At 31.0% G+C, this 26623-nt stretch overlaps 2 protein-coding genes across 2 annotated transcripts in view; both read right to left on the reverse strand.

The window, feature by feature from the left end:
- Positions 1–1062, reverse strand: part of BDBG_09448 (uncharacterized protein) — a gene marked incomplete at both ends in the record, with an annotated part of 1538 nt that extends 476 nt beyond the window's left edge. Inside the window, 2 exons of the mRNA XM_031724014.1 lie at positions 261–377; positions 535–1062. Coding sequence (XP_031581433.1) covers positions 261–377; positions 535–1062 — 645 coding nt within the window. The remainder of the gene's footprint in view (positions 1–260; positions 378–534) is intronic.
- Positions 1063–1357: 295 nt separating this feature from the next.
- BDBG_09449 (60S ribosomal protein L12) lies at positions 1358–2954 on the reverse strand. Its single transcript, XM_002620131.2, has 5 exons — positions 2853–2954; positions 2751–2784; positions 2545–2665; positions 2144–2468; positions 1358–2057 (listed from the first exon to the last, which is right to left on the reverse strand). Exons 1-5 carry the CDS (start codon positions 2854–2856, stop codon positions 2044–2046), a joined length of 498 nt encoding a protein of 165 aa, XP_002620177.1. The 5' UTR covers positions 2857–2954; the 3' UTR covers positions 1358–2043.
- Between the last annotated feature and the right edge of the window lie 23669 nt (positions 2955–26623).

Raw genomic sequence — 26623 nt, forward strand, 5'->3', positions numbered from 1 at the left:
CCCCTCTTTTTTTTTACATTTCCCCTCTGGGAGGCTTTTTGGCCTTTTTCCTCGGCCGGCGATAACCTTCCCTCCCATCCCCTTTGCCGCCAAAATCCCCCCCCGCGTTTTTCCTTTAAATACCCTTTGCTATACCCCGCGCGTTGCATCCGAAAAAGTCCCCTCGCGCCCGGGTTGAAGGGGGGATGGCCCACGGCGCCCGGTAACCGGTGGGGGCGACGCGGCCGTATTTGGTTCTGCCCGTAGACGTTAGCGCGCACGCGCCGGTTGAGGAGGTAGGTTGTTAGCCAGGTGTGGGCGGCGTCGGAGTAGGGTTGGGCTGGGCGGCCGAAGTGAGGGAGCTCGGGGGCGTCGACCCCTGCGAGGCGGATGTGGATCTGGGGGGTGGAAAAGGGGGGTGTATGTGGTTAGTTGTGGGGTCTGAGAGGGGGTAAATTGGAAATTGGTTTTATGTGGGATTGGTTTTTTTCTATAATACTAATGCCGGCTACAAAAGGTAGGGGAGGACATGGCGCAAAGCAGACAGCTTCTTACAGTCCGATCCTTCAACTCCTTCTTCGCCGTCGGCACTTTGCGAAACGGCAACCATTCCCACCCAGCCAGCCGGCCGCCCGGGGTATGGAACAAGCGGAAATTATCCCCATCACCCACGCTCGTGACACGCCCGAATATACTGCGTTTATGGAAGTAGGTTGGTGAGATGCTGGTCGCGACGGGGATGCGGCGCAGGTACTTGCGGTGGATCCGCACGCAGAATAGGATGCCACTGGTGAGAAGGAGGGTGGGTATGAGGTTGCGGGGATCTTTGAAGTCACCGGCCCAGTCGCGGGTGGCGAGAGAGGCGTTCCAGTCTAGTGCGGGTGGGCGATGGGTTTGGTGTGGGGGATTTACTTGGTTGGAGGTATCTGTAGGAGGGGTGGTGATGGGAGTAGAGCAGTTGGCGCATTGAGTGGAGGAGGACGAGGAATTGGTTTCTCCCACTATCGGAGTGGTTTTGTCGGTGTTGTTTTCATTACTGGACATCTGCCGCTGCGATCCGGATGACCAGAACAGCCATGGCATGGCGATTTATTTCCTTCTCTTGCCACTTATCTCTGTGAGCGGGAGAGAGCGGGAAGAGGACGGAGTAAGTCGCAGAGAGAGCCAGCTAGCTACCGTTATAAGCCCGTTTGGTGTTGTGTTGGAGTTGATGTCACCGCTGTCTTGGCGTTGGGCTGGGGTCTTAGCAATAGCAGATCGGGCTCGGCGTTGCTAGGGCAAAACTAAACTTACATTCTACCACCCAACACCCACCCACACCCGCTCAATCTTCATCTTTTCATTCATCACAACATGCACTATGAAGCAGTTATACAAGCAGGAATTGATGATTTGAATATATAATTGATCTCTAATTACGGAGTACTGCTTTACAAAACAAAAAGCCACATAATTCACCTCCCAGCGCACAGAAGGAAACTCCAGGTGAAATGCATCATTGAACATGTAGACCATAAAAGATGGACCACCATATCCACGGAATCAAGCCCCTCCCTCCCCGCGCGAAAGGGAAAAGAAGGGCTCAAATTCCAAATAAAAAGATATCGCGGTGAGTAATTAGTCAGATATTTTATCTTCTTTGCACCAAAATAGGCCTTTACCGTGGGTAATATTTCCCGGAAAACAGGATGGTAAGGGCCAGAGTGTTGGCAAAGGTGAGGGGATGTCAAGAAGTCAGATATATAGGTTGCGAGCGAAAGGCTATGAGTTTGGGAGGGCAAAGGGCAAAATAATATTGGCTTTGTGGGGATATCTTAACTGATATCCGACAATCTTTTTCGAGTAAAAATTAGAAAAAGAAAAAAAATATATGAATGGGTCATATCTCATAAAACTCAATGGCCATTGGTCCGGATACTATTATTTTCGTGTTTCAGGCTCCGGCTGCACAGGTATAACAACACACCGTAGGCCAATGCATCGAAAAGAAATGAGGAAAAGGCGGGATTCTGACATTGACTAATACAAAAAAGAAAAAAAAAACGTTTCTTTTGATTTTCTTATTTACTCCGAAGGAACTATTTCAAAACATCCCCGTTAGTACTAGAAAGATCACCCCTTAAGATAGAAGAACGGTTCGGGACAAAAGCACAATTATACGTACTATCAATCTCCCCAGACTTAACCTCATCGCTAACATCCTTGGGGCTCCGTCCGTCAACCTGGCAGCCAACACTGAAAGCAGTTCCGAGGATCTCAAGGACAGTTCCTCTCAGCTCCTTGGCGAGGGAGCGGTGGCGCATGACACGGGCAATCTCAACGATCTCATCGAGGGGGATGGACTTGGAGTGCTTGATGTTCTTCTCCTTCTTGCGGTCACGTGGGGGCTCTTTGAGAGCCTTGATGACCAGCGAAGAGGCAGAGGGCACAACAGAGACCTGTGCTTGGCGGTTCTGGATGGTGAGTTTTACGGTGACGCGGAGACCTTTCTGTTATGCGGTATTAGGAATTTGGGGTTTTCCATTGGCTTTGGCATTGGATTTGGATTTCTTGATCAAAACGTACCCAGTCGCCGGTGGCCTTGGCGATATCTTCACCGATCTTCTTTGGGGAGAGACCGAGAGGACCGATCTTGGGGGCAAGGGCAGATTGGGCGCCGACCTCTCCACCTGTGGTCCTCAGGTGGCTATAGATTTTTTTAGAATTCACATACAATGGCAAAGGCAGTTCGTTGCTGGATGGTAAATGGGGAGTCGCGGATGGAAACTTACATGATCTTCACCTCATTGGGGTCGAGCTTGGGAGCTGCTCACAAAATGGAAAATCAGTTGCCAGTCGCCATGTCATTGTGACAGCCAAGGGACGATACTTACGCATGGCGAGTGCGAAAGGTAGTCAGTCTGCCTTGGGTGGTTGTCGAGATAGTTGGGCGGTTCGGGGGAGGGAAGACGAAGAGAGAGGAAAGCTCCTCGAAAGATTTCCTGGAAGGTTTTGTACAAGCTCCGTTGGTACCTAAGCGATCCGGTTTAGGAAATTTAGGGCAAAACCCTTGTTCTGATAGTTACCAGCATCTGTTCCATAACGTAATCAACCACCCAATGCCCGCCCAATCTTCATTTTTGTTGGCCGTTACGGCCGTTGCGGTTAGCGATCCCATTAGATCACGTGACCCACCACTATATTATGTTCTTGTAGATAGATCTATCAATACAACCTTCAACTATTCTACAGATTATAGTCTGAATGACACATTTTTCTTTTTAAAATATTGCATTAATATTTTTGACATGAATAGTTTATCTTTTTTAAAAAGACTTTTACTCTTTATTAGAGATATTTCATTTTTGCTGAATCTATCAGTCAGTAGATTTATATACTTTATATTTTTAAAAAAGTATATTCTTCATTATGAAGAATATCACTTTTTTTTTATATATCTAGAAGAAGTAGAGTTATCTTAATATAAGTAATATATCTATTACTTCAGAGTTCAGCTTAAAACTTGAAATTACACACTTTATTAGATAACTTATTAATAGAATAATTACTTATTATGAGAAGACTTCTGACTTATAAGATAAGACAGAGATCAGTTTTTATCAGAGTATGAAATTTGATAATAAGATAATAAAGAAACTTCAGAATAAAGAAAAACAGAGTTAATATTTATCTATAGAATCTGTTTATTTTAACTTATTAAATTCTTCACTGTTTCTTATTCTTAGAATACTAACTTTTAATAATGATCTGAATTAACCTATCTATTACACTGCAGATAATTTTATAAATCTTATATAAATAATACTATAGAATTAAATAACTGTGACTGCTTTAATAACTGAATAATTAATACAGTTATCTGATAGTGTCTTGATATGAGAAACTAGAGCATGTGAGTTTAAAACTCACAGAGAATACATTAAATCTGAAACTCAAGCATCTCAGGTTTCTAATAAATACAGAGGTGTATAAATTGCTTCAATAAAATTACTCTATGTTTCTGAGCTGAAAAGTTATTATTGTATGTATTTAATTGTCACTTCTTTGTATTTTCTATGTTCTTGTTATCTTAGCATGATCTTAACATCTGTATTTCCTTCTGTATAATCAACACTTAGTCTGTATTTAACATCACACAAGAACTCATCATAAGCTCCACTTGCATATGAGTATAATGAAAGAATAATAATAATAATAATAATAAATAACTGTGACTGAAATCACTTAATATCTTACTATATCTGTCTCTGTATAAAGAGATACTATAAGAGATGAGTTATGAAAATATCAGAAGAAAGTTAAATATACACTAGATATTAAATCAGTGATTATATTTAATAGCTCTAATTATAAAGTCTGATGTATTAATATATTAACTGATACAGAAGTTATTAATAAAACTGACATTCTATTAAGAACTTAATAAGAATTCTCTTTTATATATTATATCAACTCTGAGAAGTGAAGAATTCATTTCAAGTCTCTATATAGACATATACTTAGACTGACCGCCGGGATCATGAATTTCATGTTTGGTCTCATTTGGTCTGATCTCATACATTTCTTGGCGTGAATCCCGCTGGGACTGGCTATCAAAAAAACATGTAAAGTGACTATATATCAGATCTTAAAATGAAATCATGACTTGAAAAAAATGAGAAAGTAGTTTCATTTAGTCTCATTTAGTCTCATTCTTAGCATAAAGTTACTATTTTTAGACATTTTAAGGTTTTTTTTAGACTATTTTTAATTTTTTAAAAAGTAACACTTTTTGATAACACTCAAATGAGATTTAAAGTCATTTAAAGCAATAAAAATAATTTAAATTGAGAAGTGGAAATCATGATCTCATTTGGAAAATGTGACAAGAGTAGACAGTAAGTCTCACTGAAACAGTATGAGACTACTATCTAATGTTAAAACCGTGTAATGGGATCAGTCGAATTGATAATGAGACTATTAAAAAATCTGGTCCTGGTTTCAGACACGGTCACACGGTCAGTCTACATATACTATTAAGTCTTATTAAAAATATTTAAATCACTATTAAAATCTTAAAAGCTGACAATACTACAGTTCTGTAAGATAAGATTAATATTGAATATATAATATCACTGACTGAAGAATGAGTTAATATCTTTAAGAAATTAATAAAATTATAAGTTAAGAATAATAATTATCTTACTTTTCAGAGATGTTTTCACTATCTTATTACTTATTATAAGAAGCTCTGTCAGAGTATTAAGAATATATATTATAATCTTTTTCTCAACAATCTGCAGAATTATCAAAGATTATTTATTAAGATATATTTAAATAAGTTTTTCTTCACTGATCAGAGACTTATTGTTAATATTAATACTAATAATTTAATGAAGTAACTGATTAATTATACATTCAAGAAAATTATCACTGAGTGAAAAAAGCAGTCTCAGACTGATTCTGTGACTGTGAAAAAAAATAAGAATAAAGATGAGAATAAAAGAACATCTGTATGAAAGTACACTCACTGTAGAAGATATAAATATACTGTTAATAGATATTTCATCTTACACTCTGATAAAAAAAAAAGAAGATGAATAAGAAGAATAATAATAAGAAGAAAGAGAAGAAGAATGACTTAATAAGTTCTCAATCAGTAGTAAATACAGTAATTACAAAGATTGAGTTCTATTTCTCTTTCATAGTTATCAGAAAATCATTCTCTAAATCTTGATATTTAAATACATATATAAGTCTGAATATGACAGATAAGCTTCATTCTTTTTCAAATATTAAATCTTTTAATAATAACATCTCTATTAATTCTGTCACTGAGAGAACTGAGTTTATTAAGAAGATTGAAACTGTTATCTTAAAGATTGAAAGTAATGATATTAACTTACAGAATGTTCACTATATTCTTAATATTACAGTTAATCTACTCTTATTTACAAAGCTTGAAGATTAGAGATTTTAATTTACATTATCTTTCACTATTCTCTTATTTTTTTATTTACAGAGCTCTGAATAATATTATTTTTCATACAGTTCAGATCACTCAGAATAATATATATAAGATTAATAAGTAGAAGTTTAATAAGAATCTCAATTATCTGAATAAAACAGTTAAGTATATTATAATGATGTTTCATAAGTATAATTTTAACTGAAAAGTTAATCTTTCTGTAACTACTGTCACTACTATTAATAATATTGATTCTGTGAATGTGAGAATACAGACATTAAAGATATCAAAGACTCTTTTAAATTAATACTATAATCTCAGTCGCCCCGGTGACTGAATAGTTAATGCGGCCACTCAGTAGCACCTTGGCATGGGAAACCAAGGTGTGTGAGTTTGAAACCCGCAGAGAATACATTAAATCCGGAACTCAAGCACCTCAGGTTTCTAATAAATACAGAGGTGTACAAATCGCTTCAATGAATTGCTCTATGTTCCTGAGCTGGGAAGTTATTATTGCATGTATCTAATTGTCACTTCTTTGTATTTTTCTATGTTCTTGTTATCTTGGCATGGTCTCAACACCTGTATTTCCTCCTGTATAATCAACACTTGATCTGTATTTAACATCATGCAAGAACTCATCATAAGCTCCGCTTGCATATGAGTATAATGAAAGAATAATAATAATAATAATAACTATAATCTCAGTCACATTCACACTGATGCTATAATTGCTATGATCAAGAATTCTTATACTGAAGTCACTATTGAAGATTCTAAGACTAAGTTCTTTTACAAAGAATGTGTCAAGACTGATATAACATAAGATTATTCAAAAACATTAATACTTAGATCTATTTAACTTATTAAGAAGATTCATATTAATCTTGCAGATAATAGATATATATTGAAAGATCTCTCTGATCACCTCTTAGAGTCTTATTAGAGAATTAAATACTGAATGCTTATTATCTGTGATGCAACTCACTACTGTTAAGTATATTTTTTAAAGTTCAAGAATGAGACTGTTCAATACTTTGAGTTATAGCTCAGATTCATGAGTAATCTCAGATATACAGTCTCTACTTTTCTACAGACTGATATTGATAATGTTTTCTGATTCATATGTATATACACAGTCATGAATTCATATAATATTAAATGAAAATTAGCAGTATTACATTCATCACATCAGAATAATATTTCTGAATATAAGATCTGCACTATTATAAGACAGATTAGAGCTGCTCTTTTAAAAGATAATCTCTCTAAGAAGTTCTGAACAGATGTTCTAGAGATAGTGATTATAATAATTAATAATACTCTTATATCTACAGTTCTTTATAACTTGAAATTTTGATTCTCTACTACAGAGACTTCTGTGATTTCAAGTTCATATAAGATTTCTTGATATGCACTTATAAATATCTCACTGAATATGAGACATTTTCACTGATTAAGTGCAGAGGTTTTTATTCACTTACATGAATCTCAGAGGCCTGTGAATAAGCTCTCTTCATATACTAATTTCTATTACATCATTAAATTCAGTGATATATCAATATATTATCTATGACATTCTGAATCTGATAAGATTATTGTCAGTAGTGATATGAGATTTCTGATTATTGAAAAATTAAAACTGATTATCACATCTATAATACTTATTAATAATGTCAGTGAATCAGAACCTGATATTCATCTGATTGATAATGAAGATGCTTTCAATATTGATAATCTGAATTTCATATAATTGTGACCTGTGAAATCACTGACTACTTACACTTCAAGCTCTGTTACAGATAATCTTTCAAAGTTTTACAAGGATATCACATCTCAGTCAGAGAGAGTAGAAGATTATTGAAAGAAGTTCATACAATGTGAGATTACTGATCTAGAGAGATACAATACATGAAGTTTAATCTCTAGATCTGATATTCTGAGAAGTGAACTGATTGCTTCAGACTGTTAAGTGTTTCTTGAGAAAGATAGATCTGTGAACTCAAATACTGATTCTGATAATATTCTTAGAAAATTATATTGAGTGATTTATAATAACTGACTTAAGAAGAATTCTAGAGAAGAGATCTACACTTCTATCATTTCTGATACTGTTAATTGTATTCTTTTTGCAATAGCAGCACTATGTGATTGAACACTCTGTTAAGTGAATATAGTAATGATATATCTTTATAAGCATCTCACTAAGAAGGTCTATATGAGATAACTCACTGATTTTAAGACAGGTTCACTGAAAATGCTTATCTGCATGATTGAGAATAGTTTATACAGTCTGAACTCTGCAGTGAAGATCTGATATAATTACTTAACAGCTCTGTTAAGTGATCTTGAATTTATAGTTAGTGTCTATGATTCAGTACTCTGATATTGTACATTCAGATGTTATCTCTATGTGACAATCTACATTGATAATTTTAACATCATATCTGAAGTTTCTGAGAATGTCAATTAACTAGTGAGTATACTCAGTGAGAAATTAAAAGTCAAGAATCTACATCAGTCAATCAAGTATTTAAGTATGAAAGTCAATTATTCAGATAAAGGAATTGATTTAATATATCATCAATATATTAAATATCTTATTAAAGATTTCTATCTTGATAATACAGCTGTTGTCAGAACATCAATAAAGAATGAATTTCATATTAATGATTTCTCTATATCTGAGAAAGAGGCTGATTTCATAATTCAGTGATATTAACATGATGTGAGTTGCTTACAATATCTTATAGTTAAAATATATTCTGATATCACTCACACTGTCTCACTACTCACTCAGTGAAATGTTGATTTAACATCTCAATATTGAAAGACTCTATTACATGTTATACATTATTTGAAAGAGACTATGAGTCTGAGCATTTTCTACAGATGCGGTCTGTATAAGAGGTTCATTTCTACTGATCTTTCTGTTCTTCTTGATTTCTCTGATGATTTCTACCTGTCATTCAGCTACTTGGATTCCGATTGAGCCGGCCCCTTGAATGATGATAGGAAATCAATATTCAGCTATGTTTTTAAGCTTGTAGACAGCCTGATTTCATGATGTTCAGTGAAGCAATCTTATATATCTCTGAGTTTCAATGAGGCTGAATATGTGGCTCTTAGTGAGGCAGTTTACAAAGCAACATGAATCTGAAATCTCATGATTGAGCTTGGCTTCATTACTACATCTCTGATACAGATTCTCACTGATAATAAGAATGTCATAGATCTCACAAAGATGACAGTCATTACAGCCTGAAGTAAGCACATTGACACATGTTTTCATTTTTTATGTTAACAGTTGAATCAGAGGATTATTGATTTAGAATATGTTCTTATCACTCAGATAACAGCAGATAAAGTCACTAAATTTCTAAACACTGTGATATTTATGTGATTCATGATTTTGCTAGGTCTTACAGATGTAAAAGTTAGAAATGTTTAATTTTACATTTGTACTTAATTTTGACAGACTATCTTGATGATTTGAGTGTTTTTGTATGTGATTCTTGTTATCTTGAGAAGAGGTGTTGACTGTTACAGCTGTTGCGGTTAGCAATCCCACTAGATCACATGACCCACCACTATATTATGTTCTTGTAGATAGATCTATCAATACAACCTTCAACTATTCTACAATTTTTTCATTCAGCTTCAACACTTACAACATGCATTACAAAGCAGTTATACAAGTGACAATTGATGATTTGAACACACAATTGATCTCTAGTTACACTGAGACTGCTAAAAAATATGAAATCAGTTGATATATATTATTACAGTTAGACTGATGAGTGAGATCATGAATTTGTAAGAAATCCCGCTTCTTGCGGATTCTTTACCCCTATTTCTATCTCTCGCGTAATTAATAGAGTTAGCAGCCCTTGGCTACACATAACTATATAGACTGAAGTTCATGACTATCATTTATAACTCAGCTTAAATACTATTATATATTTAATCTCTACATTTATCATTCTACTGTAAATACTTTTAGTAATTATTAGTATATATTATATCAAGCTGTAAGTATCTGAATAATTATTTGTAAGTACTTATTCTTATATTTCAAGCTCTGTCAGTTAGTAATTATTATATACTTTAATCTCTATAAACTCTACTGTAGAATCTAGATACTCAGAAGCAGCTATCTAAATTATAAATAACTCTTATAAAAGAAGTCTTAAAAAACTTATTTATTAATTACTTATAAAATATTATTTTTTATATTTATAATAGAGAAACTCTTTGAATTTATAAATAAATTAATATTAGTAAAGAATATTCTTAAGTATTTCTTATAAAATTAAGCTATTTTTTATAAGAAATATTTACTATCTATAAATATCTCTGAACTAAGTCTTTAGATATAATCTTTAAAAATACTTATAAATTAAAAAGAAACTTTCTTAAGTTATAATTATATAAGAATAAGTGCTTACAGATAATTATTCAGATGTTTACAGCTTAATATAATATATACTATTAACTACTAGAAGTATTCATGATAGAAAGATAAAATGTAGAGATTAAATATATAATAGTATTTAAACTAAGTTATGAATAGTAGTTGTGAACTTTAATTTATATAGTTATATATAGTCAAGAGCTGCTAACTCTATTAATTATATAAGAGATAGAAATAGAGATAAAGAATCTATAAGAAGTGAAACTTTTTATATATTCTTCTCTCTCTAAGACTTCATCTGTGAAGTCTTTCACTGAGTGATTTTATAGAATCAGACTCAGTACTGCAGTAATACTCACTAAAAACTCTTCATATCTATAAAAAATCTCAGTGAGGAAAAATCTCTTATTACTGTAAAGAGAAAAAAGTCTGTCACTCAGTTTCTTATTCTATGAGATTCTTTGTAACCTGCAGATCTTTCTCTGACTATTATACAGATTTATCTCATATCTTTCATAGATAGAAGTTAACTGCTTCATCACAAACTCACTCAATTTTTCAAATAAGAACCCGTCAATAGATTCTTCAAAAAGCTCTTAATTATACAAGCATTTTGACCTCATCACTGATCACATACCCTGTGTAGTAGTGAAGTTATTCAGTCAAATGTGAACCAGACATTGTTTGAAACTTCTGTGTGGGATTATCTCTCATTCACCTCTATCACATCACAACTCCGGGCCAAATTACCATACAAATTGTAAGGTGAAGAGACTCAGTCATATGTGTCAATCTTCTTAATTTTGAAAGATCTCTGATCTGTAATTATGAAGATATCTGAGAAGTAATCTCTGTAAAAACTCTGTTCATCTTTAATATTTCAAAACATCAATATTAAGTCTCACTCTCATACTGTTCTTCTCAATCTGATCTATTCTCAGCAGAAAAATACAAAAAGATACCTTAGTAACAGCATTTGACACATAATCAGTGAATAATGAGTTAACAGTATATTAACAACTATAAAATCAGTATACTTCAAGATCTGACTGAGTCTTTAATCTCTGTATAGTGAGATATATTAAATCTAGTTTTAATATCTCAATATTCAATAGATTCTGTAAGAGATTGAGAACAGTAACACTAGATTTCTATTAAATTTGAGAATTAACTCTATATTGATATAATCATTGATAAAGTCTTCTATTTTGAGATATAAATAACCAGTTCCTCTACATCTCACTGATAATATTTATATTATTATATAGAAACAGACTTATATTCTCTATAATATCAAGACTCTGAAGAGGAAAAGTCTTGATAGAGAGTATATAGTAGTGTATATATTAGCAGTTTCTATCTCATTCTTCTGCAGCAGTTAATATAAAAAAAAGATCTTAAAATTAGTTTTTTAGTTCTCTTGAAAAAGTAAGATGATTTTCTCTGAGTTTTATACCATATTCTTACAAAGAATGAAAAACAGAGTTATTTTCTGTTATAATTTCACATTCTTTTAAGTAAGAATTACTTTTTCAGTGACTGAAGAGCTTTCATTAATACTTAATTCTTTTTTACACTCTTTATTAACTGATTTGAGTTGCACACTTGTTATGTGAGAAGAATTGAATGATTTAGAATAAAATTGTAAGAATAAGTACTCACAGGTGATTATTCAGATGTTTGCAGCTTGATGTGATATGTACTGTTAACTACTAGAAGTATTCACAGTAGAAAGATAAAATATAGAGATTAAATATATAATAGTACTTAAGCTGAGTTATGAATAGTATTCGCGAACTTCAGTCTATATAGTTGTGTGTAGTCAAGGGCTGCTAACTCTACTAATTATACAAGAGCTAGAAATAGAGATAAAGAAATCATAAGAAGTGAGATTTCTTACATACTCTTTTCTCTCTAAGACTTCATCTGTGAAGTCTTTCACTGAGTGATTTCATAGAATCAGACTCAGTAGTGCAGTAATACTTACTAAAAACTCTTCATATCTATAAAAAAATCTCAGTGAGAAAAAATCTCTTATTATTATAAAGAGAAAAGAGTCTGTTACTCAGTTTCTTATTCTGTAAGATTCTTTATAATTTGCAGATCTTTCTCTGACTATTATACAGATTCATCTCACATCTTTCATACAGAAGAGTTCTGATTAACTCTTAATTATTTTCATGAGATTCTTATATAATCATCATACAGATTCATTCTGTATCTTTCAATCTGAAGAGTTTCAGTTAATTTTCAATTATTTTTCTGTGAGATTCTTATATAATCATTATATAGATTCATTCTGCAGATGAATCACTTTCTGTGAAATCATTATCATCAAAGAGAAGTATTTATAAGTTAATCTTTTACTCATTCTTATGAATCATCATTCTTTATTATTATTATTATTATTCTTCAATTATAGATGTATGCAGTCAGAGACTATGACATCTACCTGAGAATCTTTAGATCTCAGGGTTTTTTCTATATCTATAGAGTCAACTATTATACATTTATCAATTTCAGATATGCAAAATCAGAAAATTCCAGCTCAGAATACAAAAACTGTTTACAAATTGCAGTATTTCAACACCTTCTGATACTTTGAAATCATTTGAAAATATCATGACAAAGGAAAAGAGAACATAGTCTTAAAGATAGACACATTAAATGAATAGATAGAAAAGAACAGAAAGAAACATGTATAGTAAAGAGAGACTGTAACAAAATAAAATTATTAAAAGATAGTATATAGCTGTTTTAACAGACTATATCTAATCAATTTCCACCTCTTCATATTCAGATACTTCTGAATTCAGTCATTTTCTTATAGCTGCTTGAGTTTCTGATAGAAAGTCTATTAAGTATTTAATTTCTGTCTCAGTTGAGAATAAGAATCTCATATTTACTTAATTTAAATCATACTTCTTCTTTAATCTGACTCTGAGACTGTTGTATAATGCACAATGCATTACAATATACTCAGAATTTTCATTCACATTGCAGAATGAGCACTCTGTTGAATCAAATCTGTCATCAAATTTTTGTATATAGAATTTGAAATAATCATGTTCTAGTTTCAGCTGAATTATAGATGAGAATATTTTCTTTTTACATTTAATTGAACAAGATTTCTACTTTGATTTTGTCTCAAATCTTGAATAATGTATGCTCTTCTTTTGTTTCTGCCAGCTTTTATTTCACTTGTTTAAACAAGATTCTTTTATCTTTCTCTTTATAAAAGATCAGAACACTGTTTTTTGAATAGATCTGCTTAATTCTGAACACTTTTTTACAGCTGAATCAGTCAATTCATTGTCATAAATATTTATATGAGCAGGAACTCAATGCAGATGAATTATCAGTTTTAATATTCTTCTCTTTTGAATTTTTAAAACCGAGTTTAAATTCAGTTCAAGGTTTATTTAATCATTATGAATCTGACTCTTTCTAAGTCTTTTTAAAGCAGCTTGACTATCAGAGAATATTTATACCTCTTTCAAACTATTTTCTCTTTTATGAGATTTTATTTCAATAAGTTTGAAAGCTTTCACTATTGCAAATAGTTCAGCATCAAAGACTTCAGATTCACAGTCTAAATTCTAGAAATCTGAGATAAAATTGATATTATCTTCAGTATAAGCAATGTCTGTATCTAATCTATTCAAATTCTCATTTTTTAAGCCATCTGAGTAAATCAGAATAGAGTCTTTTATATTAATTATAGAGATCTTCTTTAAATGCTGCTCATATTCTCTCTCTTTAGATAGTTTACTTATTTATAAGTCTATAAGAGATTTCAGCTTTTCTCTTCGGAGAGATATCTTCACATGATTAATTTTCTCAATATTTAATGAAGAAAATTGATTTTTAATAAGTGAACATAGTCTATACATGTAAGAAATCCCGCTTCTCACGGATTCTTTACCTCTATTCCTATCTCTCATGTAATCAATAGAGTTAGCGGCCCTTGGCTACACACAACTATATAGACTGAAGTTCATGAATACTATTTACAACTCAGCTTAAATACTATTATATATTTAATCTCTATATTTTATCTTTCTATTATGAATACTTCTAGTAGTTAATAGTATATATCATGTCAAGCTGTAAACACTCAAATAATTACCTGTGAGCACTTATTCTTACATTTCAAGCTCAGTCAGTCAGTAACTGCCTGTTATAACTGAAAGAACTAGAAACTTATATACTTCAATCTCTGTAAACTCTACTGCAGGCATTCAGAAGCAGTCATCTGAATCATGAATAACTCTCACAGAAGAAGTCTCAGAGAACTTATCAATCACTCACAGAACACTATTCTCTATATCTGTAATAGAGAAACTCTTCAAATCTATGAATGAATTAATCTCAGTGAAGAACATTCTTGAGCATCTCTTACAGAATTAAGCTATTTTTCTATAAGAAATGCTTACTGTCTGTAAACACTCTTAAATCAAGTCTCTAGACATATTCTTCAGAGACATCTACAAACCGAAAAGAAACTTTCTTAAGCTGTGACTACTTAAGATCACTTATTGAATCACAATCTATAAAAGCTTTTGTAAGTTTGTATTTAAAATTGACTCACAAGTCAGACTGTGTAATATGAAAGATGAAGAAGCTGTTATCTATATAATGACAGATCTCTACTATACTAAAGTCAAGAACTAACTGAATTATTTAGAGAATAATTATAAGAGATTCTGCTGATCTGTTCTCAAGACCTATTTAGAGAATAAGTTAAGAGACTTTATAAGATGAACAGAGAACATCTGAGCTGTAATTATTAATATTAGAAAAAGAGATGAGAAATCTGATAAAGACTACTTACAGTGCTTTATGAAATTATGATATGAATTAAGATCTGTGAAAACAGAGCTCTGAAATAAGATCTGAATAATGATATTTATAAAGAGACTGAATAAAGATATGTAGAATAAACTCATTAAGTAAGACTCTAAGTTCTTAACTCTGAAGAAACTGATGACTCTTATTCACTGCTTATAGATTACTATGAGAGTCATAGATCTGCAGAGAGTGAATTATCAACAGATTCTGTAAGAATCAGAATAACAGAGAATAGATTTATCAGAGAAAGATGATAAGATACAGAGAGATTCATATCTGACTGCTGAGTAGAGAGAGAGAGAGCTTTATAAGCTTCTATAAACAGAGTATATAACAGAGAGACTAAGAAAAAAAGACTTTACTTCATCTATTCTAAATTACAATATCTTTGTGCAAACTGTTCAGACAAACTAAAATAGAAATTTGAGAAGTTATAGACAGAGTTAGTAACAGCCTTCTTAAGAGTCTTGAAGCTGACATCAGAATCTGTTACTCTCTCAATGAAAATACTTACTTATGAGAAGAGACTGTGCTGTGATACTACTGCTCTGTAAGTATGAAAAGTATTAATAAACTCAGGATTTCAGATCACTGTAGTGTCTCTAAAGCTTATAAAGTAAATGAGCTAAGTGATGAAAACTGAGAATCTACTCTTATAATAAGCAGAGGATGAGAACTCAGATCTGAGAGCTGAGAGACTTATAAGAGTTATCTTTGAATTACAAGATCTCTTCAGAATCTGAAGAAGATTTACAGAAACTGTGATTATCACAGATATTATAGATGACATGTACTTGAGACTTGTATAACTTTAAAGATACAATCTGCACATAGCTGTCTGTGAGTCAGGTTTATACTTTCAATCAGTGATAACAGACTTACTTATAGAGATAGAATCAGTTAATACTGCAGAGTTAATTAGAGAAGACAAGCTTATTTATATAATAACTTTATAAATGTCTGAGAACTTCACAGTAATAAAAACTGAGCTTCAGATATTAAAGAAATACTGAGATCTTACAGAGATATTTAACTCAGTAAAAATAGCTGAGCTTTCTTCTTACTGTGAGAAGAATCTGATAATAGATCTAATAGAAGAACAGAAATTCTTCTAAGAACTAATTTATAAGCTCTCTTATTATGAGATAGAGATTTTACAGATCTATATAAAGAAGAATCTGAAGAATGACTTCATTTAATCTTTACAGATCTTCATGAGAGTCTCTGTAATATTTGTAAAGAAGAAGAATAAAGATCTCAGATTATGTGTAGACTACTGTAATCTGAACTTCAAGATAATAAAGAGTCACTATTCTCTATCTCTGATTGAGAATGTAATTAACTATCTCACAGAAGCTGTTATATTTATACAACTGAATATAATTAATATATATACATAGCTATAAATACAGTCTGATAATGAATGAAAGACTGTCTTTAGAACTGCACTGAAATTATTTAAATATCTAGTAATGTCTTTTGATTTGACTAATACTCTCACAGTATTTCAGTCTTTTATTAATAAAACACTTCATATATATCTGAATGTCTTTATGATAATATATCTGAATAATGTGATGATGTACTCTGTGAAGAAGAAAGAATATACTGAGTATGTGTGAAGTGTGTTGAAGGTCTTAGATGAGACAGAACTATATATTAAGCTTATAAAGTATAACTTCAGTACTTATTAGATTAATTTTCTAGAATATGTAATTATCACAGATGATATTCAGATGAAATCTTTATAAATTAAGACTGTACTATTATAATCAGAGCTAACTAGTATTTATAAGATTCAGATCTTTCTGAGCTTTATAAACTTCTATAGATGATTTATCTTTGATTTATAAGAATCTTCTTGACTCTTATAGACATACTGAAGAGTGAAAATAAGAAGAAGTTATTCTATAAACAGAGAATGAAAAGAGTGTTGAGAAGAAAGAACTGTAAGAACTTTCTTATCTTAGAAGCTTATAAGATCTTTGTAAGATTAAAATAGATATTTATAGATACAGTAATACTGTTTCACTTTAATCTCTTACTCTTAATCAGATTAAAGATAGATGTCTTCTTTACAATTTCAGAAATAGTCTCATAACTACAGTTAAATAAGAACTGAGTTTCAGTGATCTTTTTCTCATAGAAGATACAACTCACAGAGATCAACTATGACATTTATAATTAGATGCTTCTTATAATAGTGAAATTCTTTTATTACTGATATCACTATTTTAAGAGTCTTGTAACAGTGATTACTGTTAGAACTAATTATAACAGCTTATAATAGTTTACTTCAATTAAGAAACTCTTGCAGTAGTAGATTTACTAAGCTCAGAGACTGAGTGAGTTCTGATTTAAGATAGAATATATCAAGAAAACTAAGAATTCAGTGAATAAACTCTCTCATAGATCAGACTATATTAAGAAGATCAGAATGACAGACACAGAAAGACTAGAGAAGATAGAAAAGCTTTATAAAATGCTCAGACTAAGTGTTACAAAGAGATTGACTGAAGAGTCTCTTAATTCTCTATAAGAGAAGAAGAAGAAGAAAGAAAAGAAGCCTGTACAACTACTGTCTATAATACTGAGAGTTAATACTTTGAGAATCTCTGTAAGAATTCTTGAAAAGAGTATCTATAACCTGAAGAATTTACAGACTTTGAGATGCACTGCAGAAGACCTGATGTAAGAAGAAACAGAGTATAAGTCTTTATAAGATCTTCTATTCAGATTGTTTAAACTGTAACTAAAGAATGAATATACTTAGTATATTCAGAAACTGCTCATGACAGGGATTAATTCTACAGAAACAAAGAGTTGAAGAGACTTAAATAATCTCTTGTAAAGAGAGAACTGAATTTATATACTTATAAATGAGTTTCTACACATAGAACTTATTAAAAGGCATTATAACTCTTCTCTAATGAGTCATTTTATAGATACTAGAACTTATGAGTTACTCATAACAAAATACTTCTGACTGAAGATATGAGAACTTATAAAAGAGATAGTGAAATCTTATACTGTTTATCAGAGTTCACAGAGAGTGCAGTTCAGATTATATAAAGAACTTACTTCTCTATTCATTCTATAAGAATCTTGAAAACAGCTAGAAATAAACACTCTTATAAGCCTCTCTGAAAGCAAGAACATATATAATGCCTGTTTTAACAGTGTGTTAATGATAGTGAATTACTTTACTAAGATAGCATACTTTATACTCACTCATAAGAACTTGAAGTCAAAGAATTTAACTTATATCTTTGTCTGTGATGTAATCTGATTGCATGAATTATCTGTAAACATTGTCTCAGATAAAGAATTAATCTTTATAGAGAAGTTCTGATCTGATCTGATAACTATACTGAAGATTATATAAGATCTAAGCTCAGCTTTTCATTAACAGACAGATGATCAGATAGAATATCTCATCAGTATATTAAAATAGTATCTACAGTGTTTTATCAATTACAATCAGAATAACTAAGTATATTAATTATCACTCACAGAGTTTATATACAATAACTTAAAGCATATCAGTATAGATAAACCTGTCTTTGAGATGCTCATTAAGACTTATTCACAGATAATTATGATGAATCTGCAAGAGTACACTATAGAGTGTAATGATGTCTGTGAACAGGCTGAGAGAATTCAGAATATCTGAGAGAAAGCCTGTGAATTCTTGAGAAAGACTCAAGAGTATCAGAAGTGATACTATGACTTTAAGCATATTATAAAGAGTTTTAAGAAAGATAATAAAGTCTGACTGAGTCTAGATAATATTATTATACAGAGATCTAGTAAGAAGCTGAATCTCTTATAGATAGAGTCTTATAAGATTATAAAGAAAGTTAGTTTACAGTTTTACAGATTGAAACTATTATCTGAGTTGTAGATATATAATATCTTTCACATCTCTTTACTCTGTAAATATAAGAAATTCTCAGAAGAGAACTCTGTGACTTATCATTTTATTCACAAAACACTAGAGAGTGAAAGAGAATATCAGATTAAAGAGATTATTAACTCAGAGAAGTAAGATTATAAACACTGATTCAAGATTCAGTGATAAGAGTATTCTAATAAGATGAATGAGTTCACTTAAGAATCATCTGAGCAGATAAGACATCTGCAGAAGCTGAGACATGACTTTTATACTATGAATTCTGATAAGTCAGAATAGCACAGTCTTCACTAAGAATCTGATTATAATAAAGATATTAACACTGTTATTTATAAACTCTAGTCTATAAGATAATGAGTTTCTACTGTGATGAACAGTTCACAGTATACATAAAGAAAAGAAGAAATTATGTTCTTATTAAAGTTAAAAAAAAAAATAAGAAAATAGAAACAGAACTGTAAACATAATTTAAAGATTAATAAAGAAAAAATAAAGAAAACTCATACTTATATTCTCAATATCTGCAACACTTAATCTTCTTATAACTACTAATTTCTCTCTTTAAAAAAGCAGAAAGTATTATATCTGTGATACAGATAATATTGTTACATTTGATATGAAAACTGTCAGAAATGCACAGACTTCAAAGAAGCTGAACATCAGAGTGTATGCAGTTATAACAGAATCTTGAAGACTGACTGTTTATATATGTGATCAGATACTTCTCATAAAGCTGTGTTCACTTTCTCAGTTGTGCTGAAGTATTCAGCCTGAAAACAATTGAGATACAGAGAGAAGAATCATCTATTCAGATTAACTTCTGTTATGAATTCATGACATTTATATTATCTTGATTACCTGGATTTTACAGATATCTGAGAACTCATCTCTTATTGATAATGAGATTGCAGAAATGCGCTGCGGTGTGAGAATCATTGATAGAAAATCTAGACATATTTATATATATCTGATCAGAGATTATGCAGACAGAGAAAGAATAATTGTAGATCTATAAGACTGCAGAAGACACTGACAATACTGAAAGCTTTATAAGAACTGTTAGCTAGAGTCTGTAAGAAATTACTTATAGAGAGACTTACAGCAAAGAGTGAGACTGCACTGCTTAAAGTCAGAAACTTGTATGAAGAAGATATGAGATTAGTCACTGACTTGAAGATTAGATGCAGTGACAGAGCTGAAAGAGATAAAGACACTGTCATAAGCAGTGATATCTCTGCTTCATCAGCCAGTAAGAAGTGATCAGAGAAGTCATAGAAATACTTACAAGAAGCTCAGTAGTAGTCAGACATTATTTATAAAGATATTGAAATTGAATAAATTTTTATTCTTAAGAAGTTCTTGAATTAATATATGAATATTGTTAGAAACACACTCTCTCTATCATCTGAGTGAAAACACTTCACAGATGAATAAGAATACTTACAGTTTATAAGAATAAAAGCTGTTATAGAAAAAGAAAAAAGAAGATGAGATTCTACAGACAGATCTGAGATATTTATACTACTCTAGAGAGATTTGATTATACTATAAGTGATCTTACAGAATAGTCAGATCACTCTAGTAAATAAAGAATGATTGTGAATTATAGATCTGAATCTTTCTATATAACTATAAAAAGTGATTGTAGACTGCAGATATCTTGATTCTACAATTCTACAGAGTTAATAAAAGAAAAGAAAATTCCTCACAATTCTACAGTGTTAAAGAACAATGATTTATAAGAATGAGTAAAAGATTAATATATAAATACTTCTCTTTAATGAGAGTGATCTCACAGAGAGTGATTCATCTGTAAGATGAATCTGTGTAATAATTACATAAGAATCTTATGAAAATAATTGAGAGTCAACTGAAACTCTTCTTTATGAAAGATATAAGATGAATCTGTATAATAGTCAGAGAAGAATCTGTAGATTATAAAGAATCTTATAAAATAAGAAACTGAGTAACAGACTCTTTTCTTTTCATAGTAACAAGAGATTTTTCCTCACTGAGATTTTTTTTATAGATATGAAGAGTTTTTAGTGAGTATCACTGCAGTGCTGAGCTGATTCTATAAAGTCACTTAGTGAAAGACTTCACAGACAAAGTCTTAGAGAGAGAGAGATATGTAAGAAATTCTGCTTCTCACAGATTCTTTATCTCTATTTCTATCTCTCATGTAATTAATAGAGTTAGCAGCTCTTGGCTACACACAACTATATAGACTGAAGTTCATGAATACTATTCATAACTCAGCTTGAATACTATTATACATTTGATTTCTACATTTTATCTTTCTACCGCGAATACTTCTAGTAGTTAACAGTATATATAACGCCAAGCTGCAAACACCCGAATAATCGCCTGCGAGCACTTATTCTTACAATACAGTTGAGAGAGAATTTTCTTTAAAGCATTATTCTCATTTCAATCAAGAAATCTATTTCAATTCAGTTCATTTCCCGAGTTAACTGATGAAAATGAAGAAGAGACTCTTTCTCTGATTATATGATTTGAGCTCATCTTCATGACTCTCAGAGCATAGTTCATACAGGCCTTTTCAAATTGAATAGCAGGAGATGAAATTGATGCTTCAATTTCCATTGCTTTAATAGAAGATGATTTGAATGCTCTCAGAATTCTTCTCAAAGCTCTGTTTTATAAACTTTGAAAGAGTTCAGTGAAGTTATCTTGATTATTTCATTAAACTTAAACTTCATAATCAGCTACTGAGGTAATACAGGCTATGTATAATTATCTCATAGCCTGAAAGAATAGATCTCTCTCAGTATTTGATAGTCTGATTATACTATTCAGTAGTCTCTCTGCCTTGATGATTCTTTGTTGAATATGATATTTAAAATTTAACTTGGAGTTTAATCATACTCCTAGCTATTTGATATTCAAACTGAGTTTAATCTCTTTATTTAAAAGAGTTAGACTTAGTTCTTTCTCATTAAGCCTGGGAAAAAAGTGAATTAACTCAGTTTTATTCATATTAAATTGAATTAGATTGATATCTGCTCTAACAAAGATTTTCTTTATCACTTTCTTAATCACTTCTAAATTCTCTTTAATTGTCTTTGAACTATAGAGTAGATTAATATCATCTATATAACTTGAAGATCTCACTATTTTCATCTCTCTATTCTTAAATAGATATGCAGTGTACATTGCAAATACAACAGATGAGCTTGAAGATTCTTATGATACTTCTATTTTTATCTCAGTTTTATCTTGTTTTCTTCTATCAAAGAATAGTTATATAATTCTTTTAGACATAAAACAATTAACTCATTTTATTAGAGAAAGTGATAGTTTTAACATCTTCAAAGTTTGAATCATCTTAGACTTTGAAACATGATCAAATGTATCTTTTATATCAATAAAAACTGCAGTTGAGACCAGGTCTTTATACTTTACTACTTAAATATCATGAATAACTGAAAGAACAGTGTCAATTGCAGAACATTGTTTTCTATCTCTCATTTATTTATTAAATAGAAGAGAATTACTAATAGAGCTTATAAAAGATAATCTAGTAGCTATTATCTTTTCTAGAATTTTTCTCAAACAGTTCAACAGAAATATTACTCTATATAACTTAGAAATTGAAGCTTTTCTATTAGACTTTGCAAGGATTACTTCAGTAGCTTCTCTCCAGCATTCAGAATAATAATGATTTTTTAAGAGATTGAAAAACAGCTCAAAATATTCATTTTTCAAGTAGAAATATGTGTTTTGAATAATTAAGTGATTAATTGAATCGGTCCCTGTAGCAGTTTTAATTGAACTTGAGAATATTGCTGACTCTAGTTCATCACATGTAAGCTCTGGTCATTCCCAGTTATTTTCATCAATATATTTATGAAATGACATATTTTTCTCTTCTAAATGTGATGAGTTTTAAAAGAGAATTCTTATAAAAGCTTAACATTCTTTCTCAAAAGAGTTTGCTGTATACAATTCATTCTGAAATTCATATTCTAAGGTTGAAAGCTTTGCAACACTTCTTGTTTTAGTATAGTTAAAGGCTTTAAAAACTTCTTTTCCTTATACTTCTTCAAGAAATTTGTTTCAGTAATCTGTTTTGACTCTTTTAATATCGGAAAAATATTCATTTTGAATAGCTTTGAACTCTTTATTAGATATTAAGTTATTCTTTCAATCTCTCTTAGTAGTGACTAATTACTTTCTTTTCAAAGTGATATTCTCATTTCATCAAGGTTTGAAATACTCAGAAGACTTTTTCTTTGAGATATTTTCTTCCATACTTGTCAGAAGAATAAATGTAATGAGCTTTAATCTATTCTCAAGCATTTCATTTGAGATATCTTGACTTTGATTTCAATAGAGCTCACTTTGTCTTTCAGATTTTAGCTGCTTTACTCTTTCTTCAACTGCTTTTCAATCAGCTTTTTCAAAGTTATACTGATTAGAGAGAAGAGAATTTTCACTTCTTTGTTTTTCACTCAGTTCAATATCAAATTGAATAATCTTATGACTCAATTCTAAGGTTTCATTTCAATCAATAAACCAGTTTATAAGTCTTTTTTCAATTAGATTTTGTGATACAAAAGTTAGATCTATAATAGATTTCTGTTTCATATCTTTTCTAAAGAATGATTATTGATCAGACTTGTTAACTAAATCTATTAAATGTTCAAAAGTTCATTTAATTAGTTTATCTACTCTTACTGCTCTTGTGCACTCTGAGATTCATTAGAGATAATATGTATTGAAGTCTTCTGCAATTATACAGTTTTTTAAGTGAGTTATATTCAAAAATCCTCTATTAATTGTTCAGGTATTGTTGTTTTCTTTCAATGACTTTTCATTATAGATATTTATAAGTTGAATAGTATCAAACTCATTCTCTTTATCTATAATATCACTCACTAGAATATCAGGGTCAGATATGATATCAAATCTGAAATTAAATTAATATCTTGATCTTTTTCTCTCATAGATCACTACTCTTGATTTTATCTCAGATTTTTCAGAAAGAAAGCAGTAATAGCTTGAATGAGAAATGATGTACTTTTACTCAGTATCAAAGTTTGGTTCTTCAAGAAGTACAAAGTCAACTTTTTTTTCAAATACAATCTGAAGACAAGACTAAATATAATTTGAGTTTCTATTCACATTATTTTGAATCAATGTGATTTTTGAAGAGTTTTTACACTTTGTTTGTTATTTTTATTGTATACTCATACTAAAAGAGAGTAGAGATAGAGTAGAATCTAATCACTATTATCAGATAGTATATTATAACTATTTTAACAAGTAGGAATCTCAACTGCTTGCATTATATCTAGTTTATTATCAGAGTCATTTCTCAATTCTCTAATCTTAACAGAAGTTTGAGAATTCAAATTCTGTTTACAGTTAGCTGAAGAATTGAAGTTTGAAGATCTAGATAGTTGAGAATTTCTTCTTTTTGAGCTTGCAGTTGCAGATTTACTAGCTTGACTTTTCTCTTCAGTTTTAGATTCACTTTAAGCTTCATCTTTTCTTCAGTTCTTCTGAGTTCTTGAAGCAAATACACATTCTTTTGAGCTAGATATCATTATTCTTTAACATTCTAGAATTGTGAGGAATTTTTCATACTTTCATTAACTCTGTAGAATTGTAGAATCAAGATATTCACAGTCTGTAATCACTCTTTATAGTTACATAGAAAGATTCAGATCTGTAATTCATAATCACTCTTTATTTATTAAAGTGATCTGACTACTTTATAGAATTATTCATAGTATAAACAAACCTCTCTAAAGTAGTATAAATATATCAGATCTATTCACAGAATCTCATCTTCTTTTCTCTTTTTCTGTAACAGCTCTTATTCTCACAAACTGTGAGTATTTTCATTCATTTATAAAGTATTTTCACTCAGATGACAGAGAGAGAGTGTTCCTGACAATATCTATATATTAATTCAAGAACTTCTCAAGAATAAAAATCTTTTCAATTTCAATATCTTTGTAAATAATGTCTGACTGTTTCTGAGCTTCTTATAAGCATCTCTGTAACTCTTCTGATTGCTTTTTATCAGCTGATGAAGTAGAGACATCACTGTTTGTAACAGTATCTTCATTCTCTTTAGCTCTGTCACTGCACTCAATCATCAGATCAGCAGTTAATCTCATACCTTCTTCAGATCATTCTCTGACTTTAAGTAGCACAGTCTCACTCTTTGCTGTAAGTCTCTCTGTAAGTGCTTTCTTACAGACTCTAGCTAACAGTTACTGTGAAGCTTCTGATACTGTCAGTGTCTTCTGCAGCTCTGCAGACCTATGATCATTCTCTCTCTACTCACACAATCTCTGATCAGATATATGTAAATATGCCTAGATTCTCTATCAACAGTTCTCACATCACAGTGTATTTCTGTGATTTCATTGTCAATGAGTGATGAATCTCTGAGTACTCACAGAATTCAGATAATCAAGACAATGTGAATATTATAAATTCATGATAAGAGTTAATCTAAGTAGATAAGCTCTCTCTCTGCATCTCAATTGTTTTCAGACTGAATACTTCAGTATAACTGAGAAAGCAGACACAGCTTCATAAGAAGTATCTGATTATACATATAGATAATCAGTTCTCAAGACTCTGCTGCAACTGTGTGTACTCTGATATTCAGCTTCTCTGAAGTCTGTGCATTTCTAACAGTCTTTATATTAAATATAATAATTGTCTGTACTACAGACATGATACTCTCTGCTTCTTTGAATAGAACAATTGATAGTTATAAAGAGATTGAGTATTACAGATATTAAGAATATGAGTATGAATTTTCTTTATTTTTTCTTTATTAATCTCTAAATCGTATTCACAGTTTTATTTTTATTTTCTTTATTTTTTTAACTTTAATAAGAATATGATTTCTTATTATTATTATTATTATTATTATTATTATTCTTTTATTATACTCATATGCAAGTGAAGCTTATGATGAGTCCTTGTGTGATGTTAAATACAGGTTAAGTGTTAGTTATACAGGAGGAAATACAGGTGTTTAGATCACATCAAGATAATAAGAACATAGGAAAATACAAAGAAGTGACAATTAAATACATGTGATAATAACTTCTCAGCTCAGGAACATAGAGTGATTCATTGAAGTGATTTGTACATCTCTGTATTTATTAGAAACCTGAGGTGCTTGAGTTCTGGATTTAATGTATTCTCTGTGAGTTTCGAACCCACGCGCCTTGATTTCCCACACCAAGGTACTACCGGGTGGCCGTATTAATCATTCGGTCACTGAGGCAATATGATTTCTTCTTTTCTTTATATATACTGCAGACTGTTCATCTCAGTAGAAACTCATCATCTTATAGACTAGAGTTTGTAAATAACAGTGTTAATATCTTTATCATAATCAGATTCTTAGCAAAGATTACATCATTCTGACTTATTAGAATTTACAGTATAAAAGTCATTTCTCAGCTTCTGCAGATGTCTTATCTGCTCAGATAATTCTCAAGTGAACTTATTCATCTTATTA

The sequence above is a fragment of the Blastomyces gilchristii genome, assembly GCF_000003855.2.
Source record: "Blastomyces gilchristii SLH14081 genomic scaffold supercont1.46, whole genome shotgun sequence".
Taxonomy (NCBI): Eukaryota; Fungi; Ascomycota; class Eurotiomycetes; order Onygenales; family Ajellomycetaceae; genus Blastomyces; species Blastomyces gilchristii.